The 22,568-nt window shown below is 50.7% G+C and overlaps 1 protein-coding gene across 5 annotated transcripts in view; it reads right to left on the bottom strand.

Moving 5' to 3' along the window:
- Window positions 1-22,568, bottom strand: part of KCNIP1 (potassium voltage-gated channel interacting protein 1) — a 355,966-nt gene that overhangs the window by 224,822 nt on the left and 108,576 nt on the right. The window contains exon 1 of one of the 5 annotated variants that reach the window (XM_065874924.1): window positions 2,061-2,135. The exons of 2 other annotated variants lie outside the window; for them this stretch is intronic. In XM_065874924.1, coding sequence (XP_065730996.1) covers window positions 2,061-2,121 — 61 coding nt within the window. In that variant the 5' untranslated portion in view covers window positions 2,122-2,135. Of the gene's footprint in view, window positions 1-2,056; window positions 2,136-22,568 lie in introns of those variants that run through there. 2 more of the 5 variants (XM_065874921.1, XM_065874922.1) reach the window with 2 other exon arrangements.

Here is a 22,568-nt window from a genome sequence, read left to right as displayed (position 1 = left end):
AGGAGAGAGAAGCAAAGAGCTCTGGCCTCCTGGAATCCTTTGGGAATCCATCTGGGGTGACCTGCAGTTTTGTGTAGGAAAAGGGAATGGTAGACAGTAACGTCTGGGCAATGTCTCAGCTCATAATCTTTGCCCAGCCCTAGGTGAGGAACTCCATATCCATCGTTCAGTTGATCTTGGCATCTTTCAGCAATCTCCTCTGGGTCCCTGGTAGCTGCAGCCGACACAGTAGATGAGGCAGGGTCCTCCCTCTCTCCACTCCCTCCACACCCTGTTTCCTGACAGGAGATAGTATCCTGTCCGTTTTATGGATAAGAAACTGAGGCTTAGACAGGTGAAAGGATCTGCCTGAGGTCACGTAAGGAAGGAGCGATGGAGCTGAGATTTGCACCCAGAATCTGTTGGACTCTAGGGTCCAAGATCTTTCTGTGACACCTAGCTGCCTCCCAGGAGTGCCACAGGCATTGAAAATGTATTAAAACAAATCCCTGAGTTTCTTATCCCCACAGTCCCCCGGCCTCTGGGACCTCACGGTGGTCAGACGGTTGGGAAGGAGACCAGCAACTGCTGCTGAACGTTGTCCCCAGTCAAGCAGTATCTGAGGATCCGTGAGAAGTGGGGCTGTTAATGTCAAGGTCCTGGGCCGAGGCTTGCAGACCTGTCCTGCCTAGGACTGGTAAAACGGCACCCAGTCTCTTCCCTGCCAGGAGGATGCACAAGGCAGTTGGACAAATGGGTCGAAGCCTCTTCCCATGTTCTAGGCTCTGAATGCCAACCCAGCTTCATCACCTGAGATCTTCACCCAGAGATCCTATTCCTCAGTATTCAGCCAGCCTGATGCCTCTGGGGACTGGGCCAGATGTCGAGATCCCTCAAAGACAAGTTATTCATGGGAAGCTATCTCTGCGATGCAGACTTTCCTACTGAATCAGGAAAGACCAACCAAGTCTTGAGAGTGGACTCATTGTGCACCCTGGGGTCCATTATCCTACCGCTGATCTAATCACTAGCCAGCATAAGGGGTAGGAACGGTAACCTCACCTGTCACCAGAACCTGGGCTCCAATGGCAGAACTTAAAGGTTTAACTGTCAGGTTACTTAAAACCTTTCTACCACTCACAGTAGTATTTGAGCATAAAAAGCAAACAAACCAAACCCATCATATTCTTTTTCCTAACTGCATCCAGTGTCTTTATTCCAACAAGCAACTTTCAAACAGCTGGATAGGAGGCCTGCACAGTCCCCCGCGGTGCAACATGTTTCCCCCGACTTCACAAGGACCCGTTTCATGACTGTCCCGCTGGTGAGACTGGGCTTATCTCAGCCGGAGTCCAGGCAGGAGGGACTCAGGGATATTATGCTTTCTAATCCCTGATGTCAGCTCACCTCTTCACCAGACCTTGACAGTGCTCTCAGCTCTCAGGCGGCTCCCAGAGCGTGGCAGCATCCTCGTGTGATGCCCTGGCTCCCAACTCCCTAAAGCCACCAGGACACGAGCCCTGAGAGTTTTATCACCTGCCAGCAGCTGATTCCTTTTGGCTTGCAGAAAGCACTCTCTCCCTGATGATGGACCCCCAGGTCCGCACAGCATCGCTGCTGGGGGTGGGGGTGGGGGGCAGTGAGTGAATATGTGAGCACCCTCGCTGGATGCCCGCAGTCGCACAAACACCAACGGTTCATGGGAACGGGAAGAGCTTCCCAACATTTACACTCAGACAACATCGTCCCCACCTCCCACCTGTGAATTTGTCTCTGCCTTCTGTGCCTAGAGATTCCTCCAGGAGTAGGGTCCTGGCACCTGGTGCCCCGGAGAGGTTCCGTGGCCCCTGAGGCTGCAGCCCACTCTGGGTCCCTCCTCTGCCAGCTCACGGGTATTCACACCAATCCTCCCGCCGGTTTCTTACTCCTTTGGTTACAGGAACCTGAACCCACTCCTCATGGGGAGGGGGGTCCGGGCCAAGGGGGTCCCGGGCCAAGGGGGGCAGGAGGCACACCCCAACCCAGCACCGAGCACCCCCAAACCCAGCCAGGGGAACAAAAGGAAGAAGGAGGTGGCTTACCTTTCGAGGGTCGTCTTTGTTTGGTTTGCAGAGACGAGAAGGTGCCCATGACGGCCCCCATGGCAGCGAAGACTTGTGTGCGACTTGGGACCTCGGGCCCTGCCCCTCCCCTCCACTGGAAGGAAATCAGTGTGGATCTTCTACTCCGAATTGGAGGAGGTAAAAAAAAAGCCCCCCGCAGCTCGCCGCAGCTTGGTATTCAGCGAGCGTGGGGCTGGGGCGCTGGGAGCCTTTTCTATCCTTCTTCGGCCCCGCACATGCACTGACTCACAGGGCTAGCCGTTCCTGGCGAGCCTTCGGACCCGGGCCCTGCCGCTTCCCTCGCCGAGGACCGAGAACGATGCCCCGAAGCCTGCCTGGCGCTGGACACCGGGCCGGTGCGCCCGCCCGGCCGAGGCTCCTGAGCCAGCGCCGCGTGCGCTGCGGGAGCCGCGCTCGCCCGCCCCTCCTGCCGCACGCTCGGCTCCCCTCCCGGCGCTCGGGCTGGGTCTCGGGGGGCCGAGTACCAATCATGAATGAACAGAGCGGGGACGACGTGGAGCGGAGCCGCGCGCGCCTGCCTGCCGCGCTCGAGGCGAGTCTGAGGCGCGCGGAGAACTGCCGGCGGGTAACCCCGGGGGGGCGGGGCGGGGCCGCGGCGCACGAGGGGCGCGGGGTGCGGACGCCTGGCCGATGGGTGGGGCTCAGGGGGCAGCAGACTGCTTCTCGGGAGAACGTGTGTGTGTGTGTGTGTGTGTGTGTGTCTGTGTGTCTGTGTGTCTGTGTGTGTCTGTGTCTGTGTGTCTGTGTCTGTGTGTCCCTGCGTGGGGTGCGTTGTTTCATTTGACTTCAAGGGAAATCTTTATGGGGTGGGGCAAAGTCTGCTCCACCCACGGGATGGGATGTCTTAGGAGGAAAGTGCCCTCCTGCTCCCCGGGCGCCAGGGTCACCTTTGAATGACAGGAAGTTGGGAAGGGGAAAGGAGCCCTCGGCCCCTATGGAGACTTCCTTACTCTCTTTTGTTTCTTCCCTTTCTCCCTCCTTCATCCTTCTCCCTCCTTGACCCCCAAGAACTTACAAGCTGTCGTTAGGGGGCAGGACCCCAAACCCTATCTTGACTTCTCATGCAAAAAGACAAAGTTTGGGTCTACCCGTTTGGATTCTCCTCAGCCCCCCGGTGGTGCTGAAATGCAAGGTTTGCTCCCCTGAAGTCTGCGGAGGAGCTGCCCTTCCTGAGCTGCCTGGGTTCCCACTATAAGCAGTGTTTGCAGGTCATAGGGTTTCCCGACATATGGCCTCATACACATAGTCACACAAACATATGTGCACAGGTTCCACAAGTCCACACAGATGTTGCTGTTGTACACACAGACTCATAGTCCATAACACCCACAGGTGCATCCCTAGGACTCCACACAAGACGTAGACACACAAATACGCAGGTATGCAGACACACACACGTTCAGTGCAAAAGAGCATCACAGTCACCCATGTTTACACTGACTTGAAGCCGTACAGGCATACAGTCCTACCCCAAGGATACAGAGCTCCCCTTCGTTCCAGCCCATTAGCTGCCATTCTGCGGGACACAGGTGGTCTGCAACTTGGCCAGGGACCCTGACTGGTTTTATTCACCTATTCAGCACTTCATGCTTTCTCAAATCCCAGCACTTGTCCTATTTGGTGCAACAGGGAAGGTGCACTTAATAAAACCCATCCCTTTCATTCGCGTGGCCTGTTGCTATATAGCTCACATCACCCCACACCCTGTGACTATTAGTCAGGTCATGTCTGATCATCACCACAGAGAGAAACTGAGGCTTACCGAGGGCAAGACATTTGCCTGAAGTTACCTAGCCAGGATAGGGGATTAGAACTTGGAGCCCAGGCCTCTGTCATCACTGTGTGATGGGGACACTCCTGTTGGCAGTTGAGGATACTGTGGGCCACTGAGCTGGGGAGGTCTCCTCTGGGTCCCACCAGATTTAAAGCCTCAGCTCTCCTAACTGCCAGTTCAGGGCTTATCTGTGTCCATGAGGCCTGGAATCCCGGATGATAGAGCAGGACAGGTAGGGGCCGGCCCTGCCTCCCTCCTGCCCTCCCTGCTGGGGGAGAAAAGTGGGGGTGGAGCTGAAGCCTGGGGTCACTACAGGACCCACTAGGATGGCCAGGACTTAAGGAACAGAGGGATCTTTGCTGGGGAGATGGTGATGGTACAGCCCCCAGTTTTCTCGAAAATCTCTGGATGGAGCACCAAGCCATTTCACCTTCAGACCTCTGCTCAGCTCCACACTACCTGAGTGACCAGGACCGGCACTTGAGAGTTTACAAAAGGCTACGATGCCATTCTCTCATTTCCTTCGCCCCCCAAGGCCCTCTGAAGAAGCAGATGAATTGCTCCATTGTACAGATAGAAATAGTAAGGTCATCTAGAGGAGTTCACAACTGGCTGTATCTGAGCAGTGGGAATAAAATGAAGTCACCGAGACAAAGTTCAAACTGCTGAGCATGAATTATGAGGCCCTTTAATGGTCTGGCTTCATTTCCCAAGGCCCCTGCTCTCTTTGGGGCTCTAGCCACACAGACCCTCACTAGTCCCCAGTGTGCCCTCAGTGGTTGTGCTTCAGGGCTGTCCCTCTGCCTAGAATGTCCTCAACCCTTTCTCCATCTGACAAACTGAGCTCACCCTTGAAGACCTACTTCAGGTGTCAGTTTCTCCAGGAATCCCTCTCTGGGCCCCAGTGGTATCCCCCTTGGGGTTCCTACGGAACTTGGGGACTCTTTCCCATCAGAGCACTCACTACCTTGGTTCTCATTGTCCCCTTCCCTGTCTGTCTCTCCCTCTGGACTGCAAGGTCTTTAAGAGCAGGGACTGCTCCTGATTTAGCTCTACACGGTCTGCTTAACCCTTGGTTTCTGACAGGGGTGCAGTCAGTCTATGTTCGATAAATGAATGAAGGAAAGAATGAACTGATAATTTTCTTTGCTCAGTGACCCAATTAGTAAGTAACAACTGATGATTAGCAGATCATCCTTGCCTTTCAAAGGAAGAAGCACACTCTCCCAAGTGAAGATTCATTCATTCAACAAATATTTGTTCATTCGTACACCTACCATGTACCAGATATTTATTATACATGCATAAGAGTTCATTTATTCCTGATGATGCCGTGTGGTAGGTATTATCTACAGATAAATACACACACACACACACACACACAGTACAATGCAGCAGACATCACCCATGAGATGCTCACAAAGAATGTGTCTAAGTAGGAATACACGACAAGTGTGAGGGACAAGAGAAGAAGAAAACAACAGCCTGGACCCCTGCCTCTCGGAGACTTGCAAGAGAGAACTACATGGAGAGAGCGGGAGCCTCCCATCACTCACCTGGCTGTAGGGACCATTTTTCCTGCTGTCCTGATGTAGTGTACTCGCTTAGGTGATCTTGCCAGTCCCAACCAACATGAGTTTCAATGGCTGTGACTCCCTCTATCCTGGAAGGTGAGCCAGCTCATGCACCGTCTCTGGCTCTGACTGCTCCCTCATTCACCCTGTTGTGGGTGAAACGTTTGTGTACTTCCCACATCCATATGTTGGAGGCTTAACCTCCAGAGTGGCTATATTTGGAGATGGAGCCCTTAAGAAAGTAATTAAGGTTTAAACGAGGTCATAAGTGTGGGGCCCTGACACCATGAGATTAGTGTCCTTAATGATCTTATAAGAACAGATATCAGAGGGCCCCCACTCCCACCACCACTGTGTGATCAACAAAAGACCATGTGCACACACAGCATGGAGAAGGCAGCCATCTACAACCCCAGGGGAGAACTTTCCCCGGACGCCAACCCTGCTGGCACCTCACCTTGATCTTGGACTTCTAGTCTCCAGAAGTGTGAGAAAATAAATTTCTGTTGTTTAAGCCACCCAGTCTGTGGCATCTTGTTATAGCAGTCTGAGCAGATACATACACACTCACAGGGCCTGTGCATGCCCTCAGAAGTCTCTGGAGGCGAGGCCTTGCCTTTCCCCTGACATGAGCACCCATATAGGACTCCATAGGGTACCCCTGGGAGGGTGCTTACGGGGGGAAAGGGTGAGATTGTCAGAGACCCGCAGAGATCCTGTTGAAGCAGACATGTGCTTGTCTGTTTACGAAACACACAAGCTGTGTTCCTTGCTTCCCTCTCTCCTCACTGCTCCCTCAGCCATGTCTCTTCCCATCCTTGCGGACCAGGGCAGTTTGCTGAGTTCCCACCACACAGTCAGCAGTGTCAGATTAAGAGCATGAATCTGGGGGGCTGCTAGATCTGGGTTCAAATCCCGATTTTGTCCCTTATTAGCTGTGTGACTTTGGGCCTGATGAGCCCTTCCTCTGAACTCTACGTTCCCCTTCTGTGGACTGCATTAGTACCTACCTTGCAGTACTGCCGTGAAGAGCGGTGAGGTCATGTGTGCGAGGTCCTGAGTAGGCGTCCGGCACTTAGTGTGGCCAGTTAGAGAGAGTGGACTGCTGAGGGCCAGACATCATGCCAGGCTAGAGCCGTGTGAAAATGAGTAACTCACAGCCTTCCCCTTGGCTTCCATCTTGCTCTTCATCTATTTCAGAGGAAATCTATTCTCAGGGTCCCCATCTGGTATTAAAAGGCTCAGATTAGTTAAGGAAGGGAAAGTGGTTGGCACCTGATTATGTGCAATTCCGCACTCTGCTAGCTGCTGTCTTGTACCATTTCCCAAATGTTCCACATGCATGTCTGGCCTCCTCGAATAGACTGTGAGCTGTTAGAAAGCAAAGCATACACTCTCTTCCCCTGTCCCCCTCCAGCACAGCTCAGCCTGGCCCAGGATGTCCTAAGTGTTCCACAGATACTCACACCGAGGTCATTCAGGGCAGGGAAAGGGCCCCATCCTTTAGACCTGGGATCAAATCCCACTTCTCTTCCTACATGTGAATTTGGCCTGGGCCGCTTCATCTGTAAAACGTGAACAGGTCCCCTTCAAGGGTGTTGGTGTGAGGATTGAGTTGGATAAAGTAAAGGGAAAGTGTTTTAACTCTCTGTAAAGCACTCTGCAAATGTCATTTATTATTATTTGCTCTGGGGCTCATTTAGTTATTCATTGATTCATTCAACATATATTTATTAAGCACCGTCTACCTGCCAGGCACTATTTTAAATACATGGATCAGTAACGAACAAGAAGACGCGAGAGTCCCTGCCCCTCAGGAAGCTGGTGATCTAGGGCTGAAGACAACCAGATGCTCTCATCATTACAAACTGCAATCGGGAGGGGGCAGGTTAGTATGGGATAAGGTGGTGGGGGATGCTCAGAGAAGCCAGGTAGGATAATTGTTTGCAAACTACTGGTGATGTCTTGAGGAGAAGAGGGTGGGGGAGGGGGAAGGGGAGGGGGAGGGGAGGGGAGGGGAGGGGAAGGGGAGGGGAGGGGAGGGGAAGGGGAGGGGAGGGGAGGAGAGGGGAGGGGAGGGGGAGGGGAACGGGGAGGAGGAGGGGAGGGGGAGGGAGGGGGAGGGGAGCGGGGAGGGGGAGGGAGGGGGAGGGGAGCGGGGAGGGGGAGGGAGGGGGAGGGGGAGGGAGGAGGAGGAAGGAGGGGGGAGGGGGAGCTCTCCAGAGGGCGGGAAGTAGATAGAGCTTCAGGCTTCACATGTGGTGCTTGTTTTGTGACCTTGAGCATGTTATTTGACCTTTGAAAGCCTCACTCTCTGCACATCTGCAAGAGGAACCATCCCACCAATGTCAGTGGCGAGGTGAGGCTGAAAGCGGTCATGATTGCAAAAGCACCCGGCACAGGGTTTCCCTGGCTGGAACACAGTCCTGGCTCAGAAAATGCTAACTCCATTCCTCAGTTTCCCCTTTGGGTCTCCTTTGCAAGCACCTTCTTCCCCATCTTCCCAGGAGCAAGAAAAGACCTTGGAATAGGACTCCAGCCTGGGAAGCACCTCTCCTGGGCCATGTCCTCATGCATCAAGCATGGCCTCATCTGTCGAGGCTGATTACGCCCCTTGAGGGAGTGGGGCTGGTGTGGGCTGCAGGGAATGCAGGAGAAGCCAGGACACAGGCTCTGCCCTTTATGTCCTGACCGCTGCACTGCCTCAAGTGTTTCCCTTTCATGCTCCAGCATTGGAACAGTCTCCACCAGGCGCTGAGATGAGTTCAGACAGAGTGCAGCCACCCACGCAGCCCAGACATTGGCAGCAAAGCCCTTCTGAATTACCCAGATCCAGGGAGGTGGGAATGACATTCCAGAGCACCTCAGCTTGCATTATCTGAAACATTACGTGTTGTGGAAGCCAGAGAAGCCATGGGTGCCGCGCTAGACCCGGCACAAGGCAGGTGCTTCATGAAATTGATCAAATGGCTCTCGGAGGTGGATGGAAGGATGGCTGGAAGGAGGAAGGGTTGGAGATGTGGAATCAAATAAGTTCAAACATTTAAGTATCCGATGAAACCTGTGAAACTGCTTCCCCAAAATAACTGTGCCTGCCTGCACTCACACTTTGCATAAAGTTTTACGGCATTCATGACTCTCCCCACTGAAGCACATCTATGGACACCTGGTTAAGAAACTCTTTCCTAAGGTGGAAAATTATATGAAGAGATTTGATCCAGTCATTTCTTAGCTGTGTGACTTTAAGTTCTCTGAGCCTCAGTTTCAACTTCTGTAAAATGGGGGTAATAATTATGCCAATTTCTGAGGGTTGCTATGAGGGTTAAATGAGAAGAAGCATTTGTGCATTTAGTGAGTGCCTCCTGTTTATCACACCCTGAGTGGGTCTCTGGGGTTGCAGAAGTTTATGCCCACTGGCTTGGAGAGCCACAGACCAAGGGGCAAAGGGCAGATAAACAACTCCCTATAACATCCCAGACTTCATCAAGAAACAGTGGGAATGACCTCTCTAGCTCTGCCAGTGAAAAAACTGGCCCTTGACCCTGGCCAAGCTGGCCTGTCCCACCCAAAGTCCCCACCCAAAAGTTTGGACTCAGCAAGATCAGGGGCTTAGGGCAGCTTAGGAGGGCAAAATTCAGGGTGGAGGCAGGGTGGAGAAATTAAGGGTGGAACTGGGTAGAAAGGGATGGAGCTAGAGGGGGTGGGGGTGAGAGAAAGAGGCAGAGCAAGGCTGAAGTGGGGCAGGGGCACCCTGGATAATTGCCATAGTGGTATGGCAGGGTGGACAGGTGATGCTGAAATGACTGGGGCAAGGGGGACAGAAACCATGGGCAGAATTTCTTATCTTTTTAAAGTGTGTGTAAAATATGGATCCATAATTTTGGGTAAACGTCCAGGAGTCAATTGCGTTCACTGCCCTTCTTTATCCTCCTTAGGTTGTATACCAATTACAGTAACAACGGCAAGCACCATCTATGCCATTCTTACTATGTGCCAGTCACATACCTAGTCCCACTTAATGATTTCGATACCCTATAAGGTAGGTACTCTCATTATGCCCCATTGTATATATGAGGCAACCAAAGCACAGAGAGGCTAATTGACCTGATCAATGTCACACAGCAAGGAAGTAGTAGACTGGCCTTGAACTCAGGTGATCTGACTCCAGAGCTCACACTCCCTGTCTAGCCCCAAGTCCTCCAGCTGCTGTTGCAACTGATTTCTTCTAGCACTGTTTCTCTGGGGATTCATAGGAATGGTGTAGCATCTTAGAGCTGAGGGACAGATACAGAGGGGAGTCTGGCCCTCTGACTGGCAGGTGCTGCTCTCACCCATACTCTTAGGGCCTGGGAGCTGCAGCCGTGGCCACCAGCCTTCAGGGATGCACACTGGGTCTGTTTTCCCTCCAGGGCTTCTACAGACTGGAGACCCTAGAGGAAGTGAGCTGGTGGGGGGGGGGGGGGGAGGAGGGAGCAGCTACGAAGCTGCGTGATGATTAGTAATAATGCCAGCGATGAACGCTCCTGGCTTTGCACAGCTGGCTGAACCTGTCAGCACCGGCTCCCAGCTTCCCAGCACCGCTGCAGCAACTGGAGCCTGAAGAGAGAGGAAGGAACATGGAAAAGAACCGTGGCTGCTGTTACGCAGAGGACTGACTCTGGGACAGGGCTGCAGAATTGAGGCAACTTAAAACTACAAGATATTGGGAGGTATTTCTTGTGTTTTGTCCCGTGACCACATCCCCTCCTCCACATTGAGACCTGTGGCATTTACTGCCTGGGGCACAGAATCAACGGAGTCACCTTCTTGGATTTTAACTTACAAAGGCTCTGGTTTAAGATGAAAGAGTGGAGAGCGGATAGAGGAGTGTGTCCTTGACCCACCTCCAGTGGAACATTAAGCTCTAAAACCCCAGACTGTGGTGGAATCTGGGGGCAGAGGATGCCCCGCCCCTTTCCTAAGTAGAGCAGGGGGTGGGGGTGAGGGGGTGGATGAGGGGATGAGAGGACATGGCCCTGAGACCCCCTTCCAGCCCCACCAGCCCTCTACGTGGAGTGTTGCACACTCCACTGGCCTGTGCATCTTTTCTGGGAGCGAGGTCCTGACCTGTCTCTTCCTGTCGAGTCTGGCAAGGAGAAGACTCTTCCCCCTGCGATCAGGAGGGGTGAGGCCCAGAAAGCCCCAGAGAACCAGCAAACCTTGGTTCTAGGCTGGGGGGCCCACCTCTGACCTGGATGGTGCTGTGACCACAGAATGTACAGGAACCAGGACATCTGGAGGCTGCCTGCCTGGAGAGGCTGCACACGGATGGTTGAGCCCACTCCCCAACTCAATGCTTCATAACCCCCAGGCAACCCTACAGGGGATGGGGCGTCCTGAGTTTATGAGATTTCATTTCTGTCCCCCAAGAATGGGAACATGGAATAGAAATTAAGTTCAGAATTTAAGAAATAAACGGAGTAACATTTCTAGCACACCAGAGGATGTTGCCTGAAACTCTTAACTACTCAAAAATTGATCCTTGCAATACCTCGATGGCTCTGCTCTCCTCTCCATTTTACAGATTAACAAACTGAGGATCAGAGAGGTGATGTGATTTGCCCAAGGCCACATAGGTGGGTGGAGTGAGCTGTAGCATCAGGGTTTGAGCCCAGTTCTATCTGTCATCAAAACTCATGCTTTTACCCACCAAGGAAAGAAAGCAGAGGAATGGGTAAGGGAACAGAAGGAAGTTAGAGGAAACAGAGGACAAGTGGGGTGATGGGGACCACTTGCCCTCCCTCCTATGGTGACTATCCCGGGTCAGAGGAGAGTATCTGCAAAGAGCCTTGTCTTGGCTTAGAGGACACCACGGGGCATGTACACTTGAAGCCGGCACCCAGGTGACCTGGCCTGCAGGTGGCCAGGTAGAGGGGAAGGTAGATGCAGCACGTCTAAGAGCAGGGACCTACCCTTTCTCCCAAGCACCCCTGGGAGCCCCCTTCCGGAGCAGCCAGGCTGGCCCTCTCCTCCCCCTGTATTGAAGCTCCCTTCCCCGGGCTGCCACAAGACACTGGCATGACAACATTGGCTTTTCAAGATGATTTCTGTTTCTGTTGTCCCTTCTTGCACTGGGCTGCTGGCCCTAGTGACTGAGGGGGTTGGGTGCTCCAGCTAGCACTGGGGGAGCTAATTGACAATCCAGGGCTCTCTTTCTCGGGGCTGGCATTTGCATGGTACATCAGTATTTGTGCCCGCAGCTCAGGGCCGTTCTGGATGGAGGATGCTGTGCAGGTGAGCGGTGTGCCATAAGGACTTGATGCAGTTTGCTAAAATCTAGGCCGCTAAGAGGAAGCTGAGGAAGTCTGCAGACGACACCAGGGCTCCTCGCCTGCTTCCCACACTGCCAGACCCGGAGTCTGCTGTCTACCATGTATGAGCTCCCAGCCAGTCCCTCCAATGATTTGGCCGGCATCCACTGAGGCCCTGCTCTGCCACACCTGTCTCATGATGGTGCCAGAGATGCAGAGAGAGGTGAAGTGGCTCACTCCTGGCCCTAAGGAAGCTCACTCTCACGGTGGGGCCCCGATGGGCAGAGCAACAATGCCTCACCAACCTCATTTATGGATTTCCTGAACCTACAGCTGGACGGACTTTGGAGAACGCAGGTCCTGCCACCATGGGTGACTTGATGTGATAAAACCTGTGATAGATGACTGAAGTGAGCAACAGTCATCCAGAAACAATCAGATCTTCCTGAAGATCTCCAGGGTTGGAAACTTCCTGGCTTCTGTATGCAGCTTGATCTAGCATTTTACCATTTACCCAGAGCTAGACTCGCCCATGTCTCGCCGATGTCTGCTAATGTCTCACTGATGTCTGCTAAACGGAAGAGCTTTAACTCGTAGTTCTCCCAGAAGCAGAGAATTGGGGTGAGAGAATCTGAGTTGAAGGAAAGAGCAAGGCCCAAGCCCTGCAGAAGGAATGAGCTGGGAGCTCCAGGCACAGAGAGGAGGGAGGGGGAGAGGTTCCAGAGGAGGCCAGGGGGCCCGTTTGTGCAGGGTCTGTGGTCCTTGGCGCTGAGTTTGGATTTTATGCTGAGAGCAATGAGGGGCCATGGGAGATTTTTTTTCCACTTTTTTATTTTGAAAAGATGATAGACTCACAAGAAGCTGCAAAAATAGTACAGAAGAGTCCTGTGTACCCTTTATCCAGTGCCTCCCAATGCTAATAGCTGCTGTTATCGTAGTTGTACAATTGACAAGTATAATTGTCATTTGTGGATTGACACTGGTGAAGGCCACAGACCTTGTTCAGATTTCACCAGTCTTACACGCACTCATTTGTGTGTGTGTGCACATGTGCCTGTGTGTGTACATGCCTATTTCTATGCCATTCTATCACATGTGTGTACTACCACATGTGTAACTACCAACACAGTCAAGATCCCCAACTGTTCTATCACAACAAAGGAGCTAACTCCCTTGCGCTCACCCTTTATAACTGCCCCATCGCCCTGCACCCTTGTCATCAGGGAAGAATTTTAAGGTCGGGAGGAGGGAAAGGATCTGAGCGCTGTCAGCTGGGTCAAGGACATAGCCTCTCCCCTCTGGATGCCCTAGAGGCCTCTCAACAAAGCAGGTTCACCACGAATATAGATTGCTTTAAATGCCCGCACTTTGCAGTTGAGGAGCGAGAACAGAAAGGTTAAGCAACTTAAACAAGGTCACACAGCCTTCTCGTGGCTTACTGGCTGTCTCTATTTAGATGATTCCAACAGCTTTCTGCTGAGCTTGGTGTGTTGACCATGTGTCCTGGAGAAGAAGCCAGGAAGCTATGCAGAACCTGGCCCTACCACATCAAGGCCTCATCCCTTAATCTCTTTGTACTTCCCTATCCCCATGGGTGAAGGGGCTTCTCACCTACCTCAAATAGTCACAGTGAAGAATTGATGAGAAAATACTTGCAAAGTGCCAAGCATAAGGAAAAAGACATTTTTGTTCCCCAAATGCCGGCAATGACCCAAAAGTACTGGAGAGAAATTGCTGTCCCTCCTTACCCCTTCCACTCCTGTCTCAGTGGGGAAGGTAGAGATCATCTCAGTGGGAGAATGGCCAATGGCCCTCAGATCTGTAGCTCAGCCCCTTCTTATAGCTGCCTCAGCTCATGGTCCCCGCACGTGTCACACATCCCAGGACCCGCCTGCACGGCTATGGGATGAGGGGGACATAGAGGAGACCCCCAGCTCTCCAGTTGCTCTGCTTGAAACCCTAGGCTGAGTGTACTTCGGGGCTAGAAGTTTTGGCTTCAGGCCGTCTCCTCCGATGCAGCTCCCAGCAGTAATAAAGGAGGTACCTTCATCCACATTCAACATCTCCACCTATTTCTCAAGTGGTCCACAGGAAAGGAGTGGGATTGATGATTACCTTTAAATTCCAAAACCAAGCACAGTTCTGGGCCTGGAATCCCTGCCCTAAATACTGTCACAGTTTTGTTTGGAGTGATTTGCTCAGAACTGCTCAGAGATGTGGCGGTGTGTTTGGGAGTGGGGAGGGCAGGGGATAAAAGGAAGGGTCAAGGAAGGTGGAGGAAAAAAGAGAGAGGTTGCAGTTGGGCAGCTCCGGGGGCTTCACAGGGCACTGAGGGAGATTGGAAGGGTCAGCCCCTGCCCTGGGGTCTCCCTGGATGAGGGCATTAGCCCAGGTCAGCACCCCCCAAGTCTACCCTGGCCCAGCGTCTGGCAGCCACCAGACAATCTCATTCCTTCTCTGCCCATGACGGCGAAATCTTGATTTCCGGTAGCATGACTTCTCCTTTCTCAAGGGGAATTTCTGCCTCTTTCTGGCAGCCGTCTTCCATCTTTTGGTGTAAGTGCCGAGGTAACGGATGGACTCTTGTTCTCCCTCCCTGTTCCTTTAGCGCTAGCAGCCTCCCAGGCTGCTCAATCACCACCAAGGGGCCATCGGGTCATCCTCCCCGCCTGGCTAGCCTCCTGCCCTCCAGCCTCCAGGGGAGCAGGCTTCCTCTCCAACACTAGTGAAATCCTCCCTCTGTTCTGTGCCCAGCTGGGCTCGGGGTCAGCATTCTTACCCACTCAGCTCTGCCCCGTGCTCCAGCTTGTTCATCACACCACACACCGCATCACAGACAGGCCCAGCTCAGCCCACAGGCCTGGCCTTTCTGAGCCATCACCTCCTGGAGACTGAAAAAGTCCTCTCTGGGCTATAGGGACTGTTGGTGTGTGAATTCTCTCCCTCTTCAGGTCCTCGGTAGGCCAGGCATCTGCTCACACTGATGCCCCTCCCCCAACACACATACGCAGGACACCCTGCCCAGGTCTCCGTTCCATCTGGCTGAATACTAGTCCTCATTCCTGGCCTCACTCATGTCACATCTCCCCCAGGAAACCCTCCTAGATTTTACCACATCACCTCCCTCTATATTCAGGGAGCTCTGATACGTGCAGTGACTCCTTGCTTCTCTGAGCCCCCGAACAGCCAGCACTGGGCGTGGTTTCTTTTACGTGCATAAAATGAATCATGAATGGACAAACTGATGGATGGGTAAATGGGTGAATGGGTGAATGAATGAAAGAGTGTGCACTTATATATCTATCTTCCTCCTCCAACTTTAACCATATGTCATTTGGTTTTGCTTTTTAACTGCTTCACAGAGAAAGATGATGGAAAACCTTGAAGGAAGGGACCTTTTCCTAAATGTTATTCATTCATCATCCAGGCACATTCAGTAAGCCTCATACTCTGCACTAGGCGTGAGGCCATAGAAGAACTAGCAAAGTATGCTTCTGCCCTTAAGAAGCTCTGTCCAATGTCATGGCTCCTGACTTCTTGGGACCCTCTTAAAAATGTTATAGAATCTGTGGACTTCTCCTGAGAAACATACACACACACACACACACACACACACACACACACACACACACACACTCAGGTAAAACATGGGTCAATTTCAAGAACTTCTGAAATCCCTGGCCACAGTTTAAAAGCCCCTGGCCTGGTGAGAAAAGAGAAACACATTAATAGACAATTTTAATATCTTTTGCTAAGGGCTATGCCAGGAGGCATGGCCAGCTTCTAATTGGGGGTCAGGTAAGATTGAGTGATTAACCACTTTGAGTGGGATGACGTGTCTCAGGGAGGCTGGAATCAAGGAAGAGATCTGAGGAGGGCTGGATCTTGAGCAGAGAGTAGAAATGTACCAGGCAGGCAAAGAGAGAGGAGGAAGAAGGTGAACCAGCGCGTGCAATACACAGAAGCCTTCGTGATTGCCAGGAGCCGAGGAGGGAAGAATGGGGAGTGGCTGCTAAAGCACTGGAGTTTCTTTCCAGGATGATGAAAATGCTCTGTGATTAGATAGGGGTGATGGTTGCACAGCTTTGCGAATATGCTAAAAACCCCTGAATCGTATACTTTAAAGGGGTTAATTTAACGGTATGTGAATTGTGGTGGTTAATTTTATGTGCCAAATTGGCAAAGTCATGGTGCCCAGTTGTTTGGTCAAACACCAGTCTAGATGTTGCTGTGAAGGCATTTTTTAGATGAGATTAACATTTAAATCAGTAAACTTTGAGTAAAGCAGATTACCCCCTATAGTGTGGGTGGGCCTCATCCAATCAGTGGAAGACCATAAGAGAAGAAGACTGAAGTCCCTTGGGGAAGAGGCGGTTCTACCTCCAGACTGTCAAGTTGCAACATCCATGCTTCCCTAGGTCTCCAGCCTGCCAACCTACCCCGCGGACAGATTTCAGACTTACCAGCTCCCACAGACATGTGAAAATCTCTCTCTCTCTCTCCCTCGTTCTCTCTCTCTCTCTCTCTCTCTCTCTCTCTCTCTCTCTCAATATAAACATATCCTATTGGTTCTGTTTCTCTGGAGACCTCTGACTAACACCTTAATTATATCTCAATTTTAAAATGTTCATTACACAATTGATGGTAAAACCATAAAACACAAGCGCACGAGCATGAAGCAGGATGGAGCATGCAGGGTGTAGCAAGACAGCTCATCACGACTGGCTCAGGCAACAGGAAATTGGTCGGGGCAACCTGGGGCAGGCACAGCCATGCACAGCCTTGATTATCATGCCAGGGCTCTATTGCAGGATAATGAGGTGTTAGTTAGGATTATTTTTGGTTGTAAGCAACAGAAACTGACATTGGCTAACTTCAACAGAAGAAAGAAATTATGAGAAGACTGTGGGGGCTCACACATCCAGAAAATGCTTAACAAACAAATCCCGGACCTGCCAGGAACCAGGGCATTTCCAGAAGTCTTGGCAACAGGAACTCATGAGTAGGGTTTCTTTAGGATAAATCAATGACCACTACTTTTTGTTCTAGCTTACTGTGCTCAGTCTCAGGAAAGAGGATCTGATTGGCCACACTTGAGTCCCTGTGCCCAACGCTTAAACAGGGAGGGCAAGGCAAGACCCCTTGTACAACTTTCCTGCTAGTTGGGTGGTATCTGGGAAGCATAGTCAGGATGCTGCTGCTGGGAAAACGATGACAAAGTGCTGGCAGGTGGACCAGCTGGAGTGCATGGTGCAGAGAACGCTGGGACCCTTGCCCAGCCAATGAATATGAACAGGGGCCTGATACTCACTGAAATGTGTTGCTGAGTCTTCATTCCAGCTATGACAGGACCCCTGTACCCCGGGCTGTGTCAGGACCACAGACCCCCTCTTGCCAGGGAACACAACTATTTAGCGGGAGGACTGGAGCTGCTCAGGGCTTCTAGCTGTGTGGCCTTGGTCAGGTCACTTAACCTCTCTGAAACTCAGTATCCTCATCTGTCTGGGGCACGCCGTTGTATACATCTTCTAGGCTTCCTAGGAGGAGACACATGGGACAAAGCCTGGTCCAGGGTCTGACAAATTCCAAGGGCTCTGTTCTTCTTTCCTTCAGGGACCGTCTCTAATCTTGACGATGATGCTGAGTCTAGCAGAAGGACGTAGGGGCCTTGTCAAGTTGATTTTCAATTAACTTGAGACTAGCTGTGATCTGAGGCTGGGCCTGGGGCCAAGGATGTGGGTCTTGGGACAGGAATCAGTTCTTTTATCTTTGGGTTCCCCGATTTCTCCACTGTCATGTGCCAGGCCCTGTCTAGAGGCTGCCTGCCTTCCTCTGAGGCTGTGTCTTCAGCAGTCCCCTGTCCCCAGCCCCTTCGGGAAGGGAACAGAGGCTCAGTCCCTGAGAGGCGGAGGGTGGGTCCTGTGGAGACTCAGACCTGCCCCAGCTGCTTCGCAGATCCCCGGAGGCAGTTTCCAGAACAGTCCCTGCAAATCCACACGACCCTGAAGGTGGGCTGTGAGTGCAGGGGAGATGCTGTTGCCCCACAAGTCTCAGCTCTGGGCCATCAGACACCCTCTTTGTTCAGACCCTGGGCTCAGGGCTGGGCTCCGTGTGCCTGAGTTTGGAATATGGAGGAAGAGGTGTGGTGAGAGAGGGGACAAAGTCACCTGCTGGAAGGAAGCGGGGATTCTTCTCTAGACACACCCAGGGCAGTGTGAAGAATCAGCTCTGACCCCCACTGGGTATGGTTGGAGATGGAGGGTAAATAGGCAAGAAGCAGAAAGGGGAGAGAGAGCCAGAGAGATGGGCAGAGAATGGGATTGAGAGAAAGAGAGAGGATCAGAACGGTGGAGAGATGGAGGAGACAGAGGCAGAGGGAGGAGACCAGCTGAAAAATTTTTTTATTTTTGCCGTTCGCGGGCCTCTCCCGTTGCGGAGCACAGGCTCCAGATGCGCAGGCTCAGCGGCCATGGCTCACGGGCCCAGCCGCTCCGCAGCATACGGGATCTTCCCGCACCGGGGCACGAACCTGTGTCCCCTGCATCGGCAGGCGGACTCTCAACCACTGCGCCACCAGGGAAGCTCTGGCAGAGAGATTTAAGAGAGGAAGAGGGGAGGGAAAGAAGGAGGGGAGAGAGGGAGAGACAGCAAGGGAGACAGAAAGAGGAAAGGGGGAGAGAAACAGGCAGACAAAAACAGAACTGAGAGATGGAATGAAGGAAGGAGAGACAGAGGGCGGGGAGGGACGAGAGAGTGAGTGAGTGAGCCTTGGAGGTGGAGATGGAGGGGGGTGACACTGACACCCTGTGACCTCCTGGTTCTTACCAGCCTCCCCCAGAGGTGTGTGGCGGAGGCGTGTGCTGGTTGGGGGTCGCCCCCCAAGGCTCAAGGAGGGCCCGCGTGCCTGGTTAGCTTGTTTTCGCTCTCTGATAAATGACATCCTCTAAATGATCTATCAGAGCAGAGCTGAGTTCTACAAATGCCTCCACCCACCGCCGCCTCCTGGGGAAACGTGCTATATACGTTATAAGGTGACTCACCCTGCTGCCACAACCCCTGGGAATCCGAGGCAGAAGGCTCGTCATTAATTCACCTTCCAAAGGCCACAGGGACAGCGGAGACAGGCCTAGAGGAAGGAGGTGAGTGTTTGTGGAAAGAGAGATTCAGATGAGTGAGTTTGTCAGTCCCATCTGGGTGGTGTTCATCCCAATGACCCGCAGGGCAGTGGAGTGATGGCGGAAGAGTGCTGACCTGTCTGTGGATGGCTTGACGTCAGTGCTCCCCTGTTGCCTCTTTCAGGATCCATCTCCCCGAAGAACCAGAGACTTGTCTAAGAACTTACGTTTCTCTTGGAAGCAAAGAGATGAGGTGGAAAATGGCTGGTCTTCCTTCTGGTCACAACCCACCCTCCATTGCAAACTGTCTTAGTACCACCTACCTTCACTTCATTGCATTCCCAGAGGCATAATATTACATTTATTGGTGAGGTATTCTCATTAACATCGGTCATGCCCAGTCGACTGAAGGTTGGTGATGGGTTTGGGTCAGTGTTGTGTCCTTAGCATCATGGTACCCTCTCAAGAAGCATTTACAGAATGAACAAGCACAAATGTGCCATTTTGGAGTCTCGTGATGCTGAGACTTTAGTCCACAGAGGTATTTGAACAGTTCTTTGGCAAATAAAGAAGGTGAAGCTCAGAGACATATAGGAACTGACCTGAGGGACAAAGCTAGGAAGAGGAAGATTGGGGCTTTACCTCAAGACCGTCTGATTCCAGAGTCATCGTAATCATCACTCTGGAACCTTGTAGCCCCATGCAAATCATCATCGACAGACACTTGCACGAGTTATACGGTGACTTGTACTCTCCCCTTGCATGCTAATTCCATAAAACAAGTTTGATGTCTCTAAATAAAGAGAAACAAGAGGGACTGTGGCAGATAGGAAACATGGTCTTAAAATGGGGAGGCTGGCTCAGCCCGTTTTAAGGGGGCTCAGAAGCTTACCTGATGCAGATCTGAGCAATATCCCAGTGATGGTCACAAGAGAGCCCAATGGTTGCATTTCCTCCTGGGGAGGGGATTTTGGCTTTCATCCTTTTAGTCAGAAAGCTCCCAGACATGGATCACGCTAGATTATCCCCATCACAGCCCAGGTAGCTCGCGCTCTACAGTCACCTGTAATTTCTGGGCCTGGGAAGGTGTAGCTCCAAATAAATACCCATCTCAAGAGCCTGCAAATGAGATCCCTCGCTGTCCAGATTTTCAAGCAGAAGACCCACTTTTGACCCCATTCATGCTTGGAAAGAAGACTAGAGTAGATAAAAGTGAAGAAAAGGCTATTTCTCCCATCTGATATTTTAAATTTAGAATTTAGGCTTAAGTCTGCTAAGAGACACAGGGAATCTAGTTATGACCTATTTGAAATATTGTAAGACTAGATAAAATTTCTCAGGACAAAGGGACTGGGACAATAGCAGCAAAATGTCTCTCCTGACAAGTATCCCACATATATGGCTGTGAACGTCACCAGGGCTGTATTGGTGGAGAAAGGAATTGGTGGAGAGGGCTTTGCAAGTTATTACAATGTTGGAGTTACAATGTTGGTCTCCCTCTCCCTCTCTCTCGCCCTCTCTCTCTCCCTCTCTCTGACGGACTTAGCCTTGGGCATTCTTCACTTTCATAACATACTAGATAAAATCTCCCATAACTCTGCCAGGATTCTGTGGACTTTTAAAATACCGATGCTCAAGTGGCAGCAAAAACAAATTCCATCAGAATCTTTGTAGGCTGTGGCTTTGGGCAGGGGGCATGATGCCTCAGAACACCAAGGTCACATATACCTGCTTCTGGGCTCTGCCATCTATCAACTGTAAGTCCTTGAGAAGTTACTTCAGTTAACTGATCCTTGGTTTCTTCAGAGGTAAACTGAAGCAGGTAATTGTATAGATTTCATGTGACAGTTATAAGGATTTTATGATATAATAGCTGGAAAGAGGCTCATATCGTGCCTGACCCAAAAGAGGGATTCAAAAGTTGGCCGTCATTGTAATTATTGTTGTTATTCCTATTAGTAAATATTGACTAATCCCTGGCAAAAAGTCTACCCTTCCTTGAACCTCCTGGGAAAAGACATGAACTTGACCTGAAACATCACAGCTACAGTAGGTGGGGCACTGTTGAAGGAAGATGAATGGTGTTACACACAGGAAGTGTCTTGTGCTATCTAAGTGGTAGATCTTTTTTCCCAGAGTGGATTCCAAACAGGCAGTGTTTCCTGCTAACAACTCTTTTAAAAATGTTAATAACTCCTGTATTCTCAATTGGCCTAATAACACCATTGCCAGAGAGAATGCCAATACATCACACCTGGTGGAAGATATGGATTGCAAACCGTCCCATAACCACAACCAACATTCTGTTAACCAAGTTGGAGGGAAGCAAAATGCTTTAGCAGTTGATAAAGGACTAGGATTCAAAAAGTCACTTTACTATATACATAAGCAAAGAATAAGATTTAGAAATACGGGCTCAGAAGCAAGAAATGTCCATTGCAGTTCAGATATGACCACATGGACCCCTCAGAAAAGAACCCATCACAGAATAGGCCCTTCTTTCCACTATAAAATAAACTATAAACTCCTATCATTATAGTAGGTGGGCGGGGTTCTTCTCCACATGTCTCTCTGTTGTGGTAATAAATCTTAAATAAAATAAATAAGCTCCTTTAGACGTGATTAGATGTAGACCCTTCATTAAGGGTCTTACTTAACTTGATCTTACTTCTACATTCTTCAATCAACTGACTACAGATGGAAGGAGAAATATCAAGTATTTTTATATATTTATTTTATAAATATAAAACAAAATAAAAGTGAGGTGCGATTTACAGCTTGGATGAGAGGTTAAACTGTTAAGTAAGTTTGTCCCTGAGAAAATATGTTTGCAATTTTCCCATCAGGACAACATAATTAAGCAATGCTAAAGTTAAATTGGAAACACTAATGTGGACTTGACTTTAAATATTTTGCTACCTCTGTCACTGAAAGTGACTGCAGCAGCAGCAGAACTTATGTTCAACCACCAACTCTCATGGGCCCCCTAATACCCAGATTTTGTCTTTAATACTTTTCTCCACTGAAGGAAACAAGGGCTCTTTGGAGGGTGGCCTTAGGTAGGAAGGAAGTTCCTTTTGTGAGGAGAAAGCAAGGATGCTCACTACAGTAGCACGAGGCAGTTCTGAAAGGACCAAGAAGGTGGATTAGAGAGGCTTCCAGTGATCCAGCTCTGACACTTGGAGTATAAAATGAGACTGATAACTGTAACTAATGGGAATACATGGAATCTGTGAAGGGCCATAAGTTCCCAATGAAGCTCGAAAGAGAAAAGTTGATATAAATTGTACAAAAAGGGTGCACCTGATAGAGTTTCATTTTACATTATTTGCAAGAGCTGCCTTGGGTTATACATGGGTGATGCTATTTCTTCTATTAAGTATATGCTGGTTTATTAAGCAACAATAGGCACTTTTCTCTGTCCTTGTAAGGAGGAAAGAGTGGATTTTGAATACTTTTAATAGCCTTGGTAAAAAAATAGAAATTAGTAGTCACGCACGATAAAAAGAGGGAACCGGTAATGTGTAGGAGACGCTGAATTGGGCAAATGTCTTCATGAAGACACCAAACTGCTAATGTTTATTCCTGGTTTCTTAAGAAATGAAACACTTTAGGAAAACCCTCTGGTTTGGAAAAGATCTATGAGAAAGGTATGGACTTTTATAGTCTTAAGTACAAAAATCTGAGAAGACTCTTTATTGAGGTCCCAGATA

The sequence above is a fragment of the Phocoena phocoena genome, chromosome 3 (genome assembly GCF_963924675.1).
Source record: "Phocoena phocoena chromosome 3, mPhoPho1.1, whole genome shotgun sequence".
Taxonomy (NCBI): domain Eukaryota; kingdom Metazoa; phylum Chordata; class Mammalia; order Artiodactyla; family Phocoenidae; genus Phocoena; species Phocoena phocoena.
This window is presented reverse-complemented; position numbering and strand designations above follow the sequence as displayed.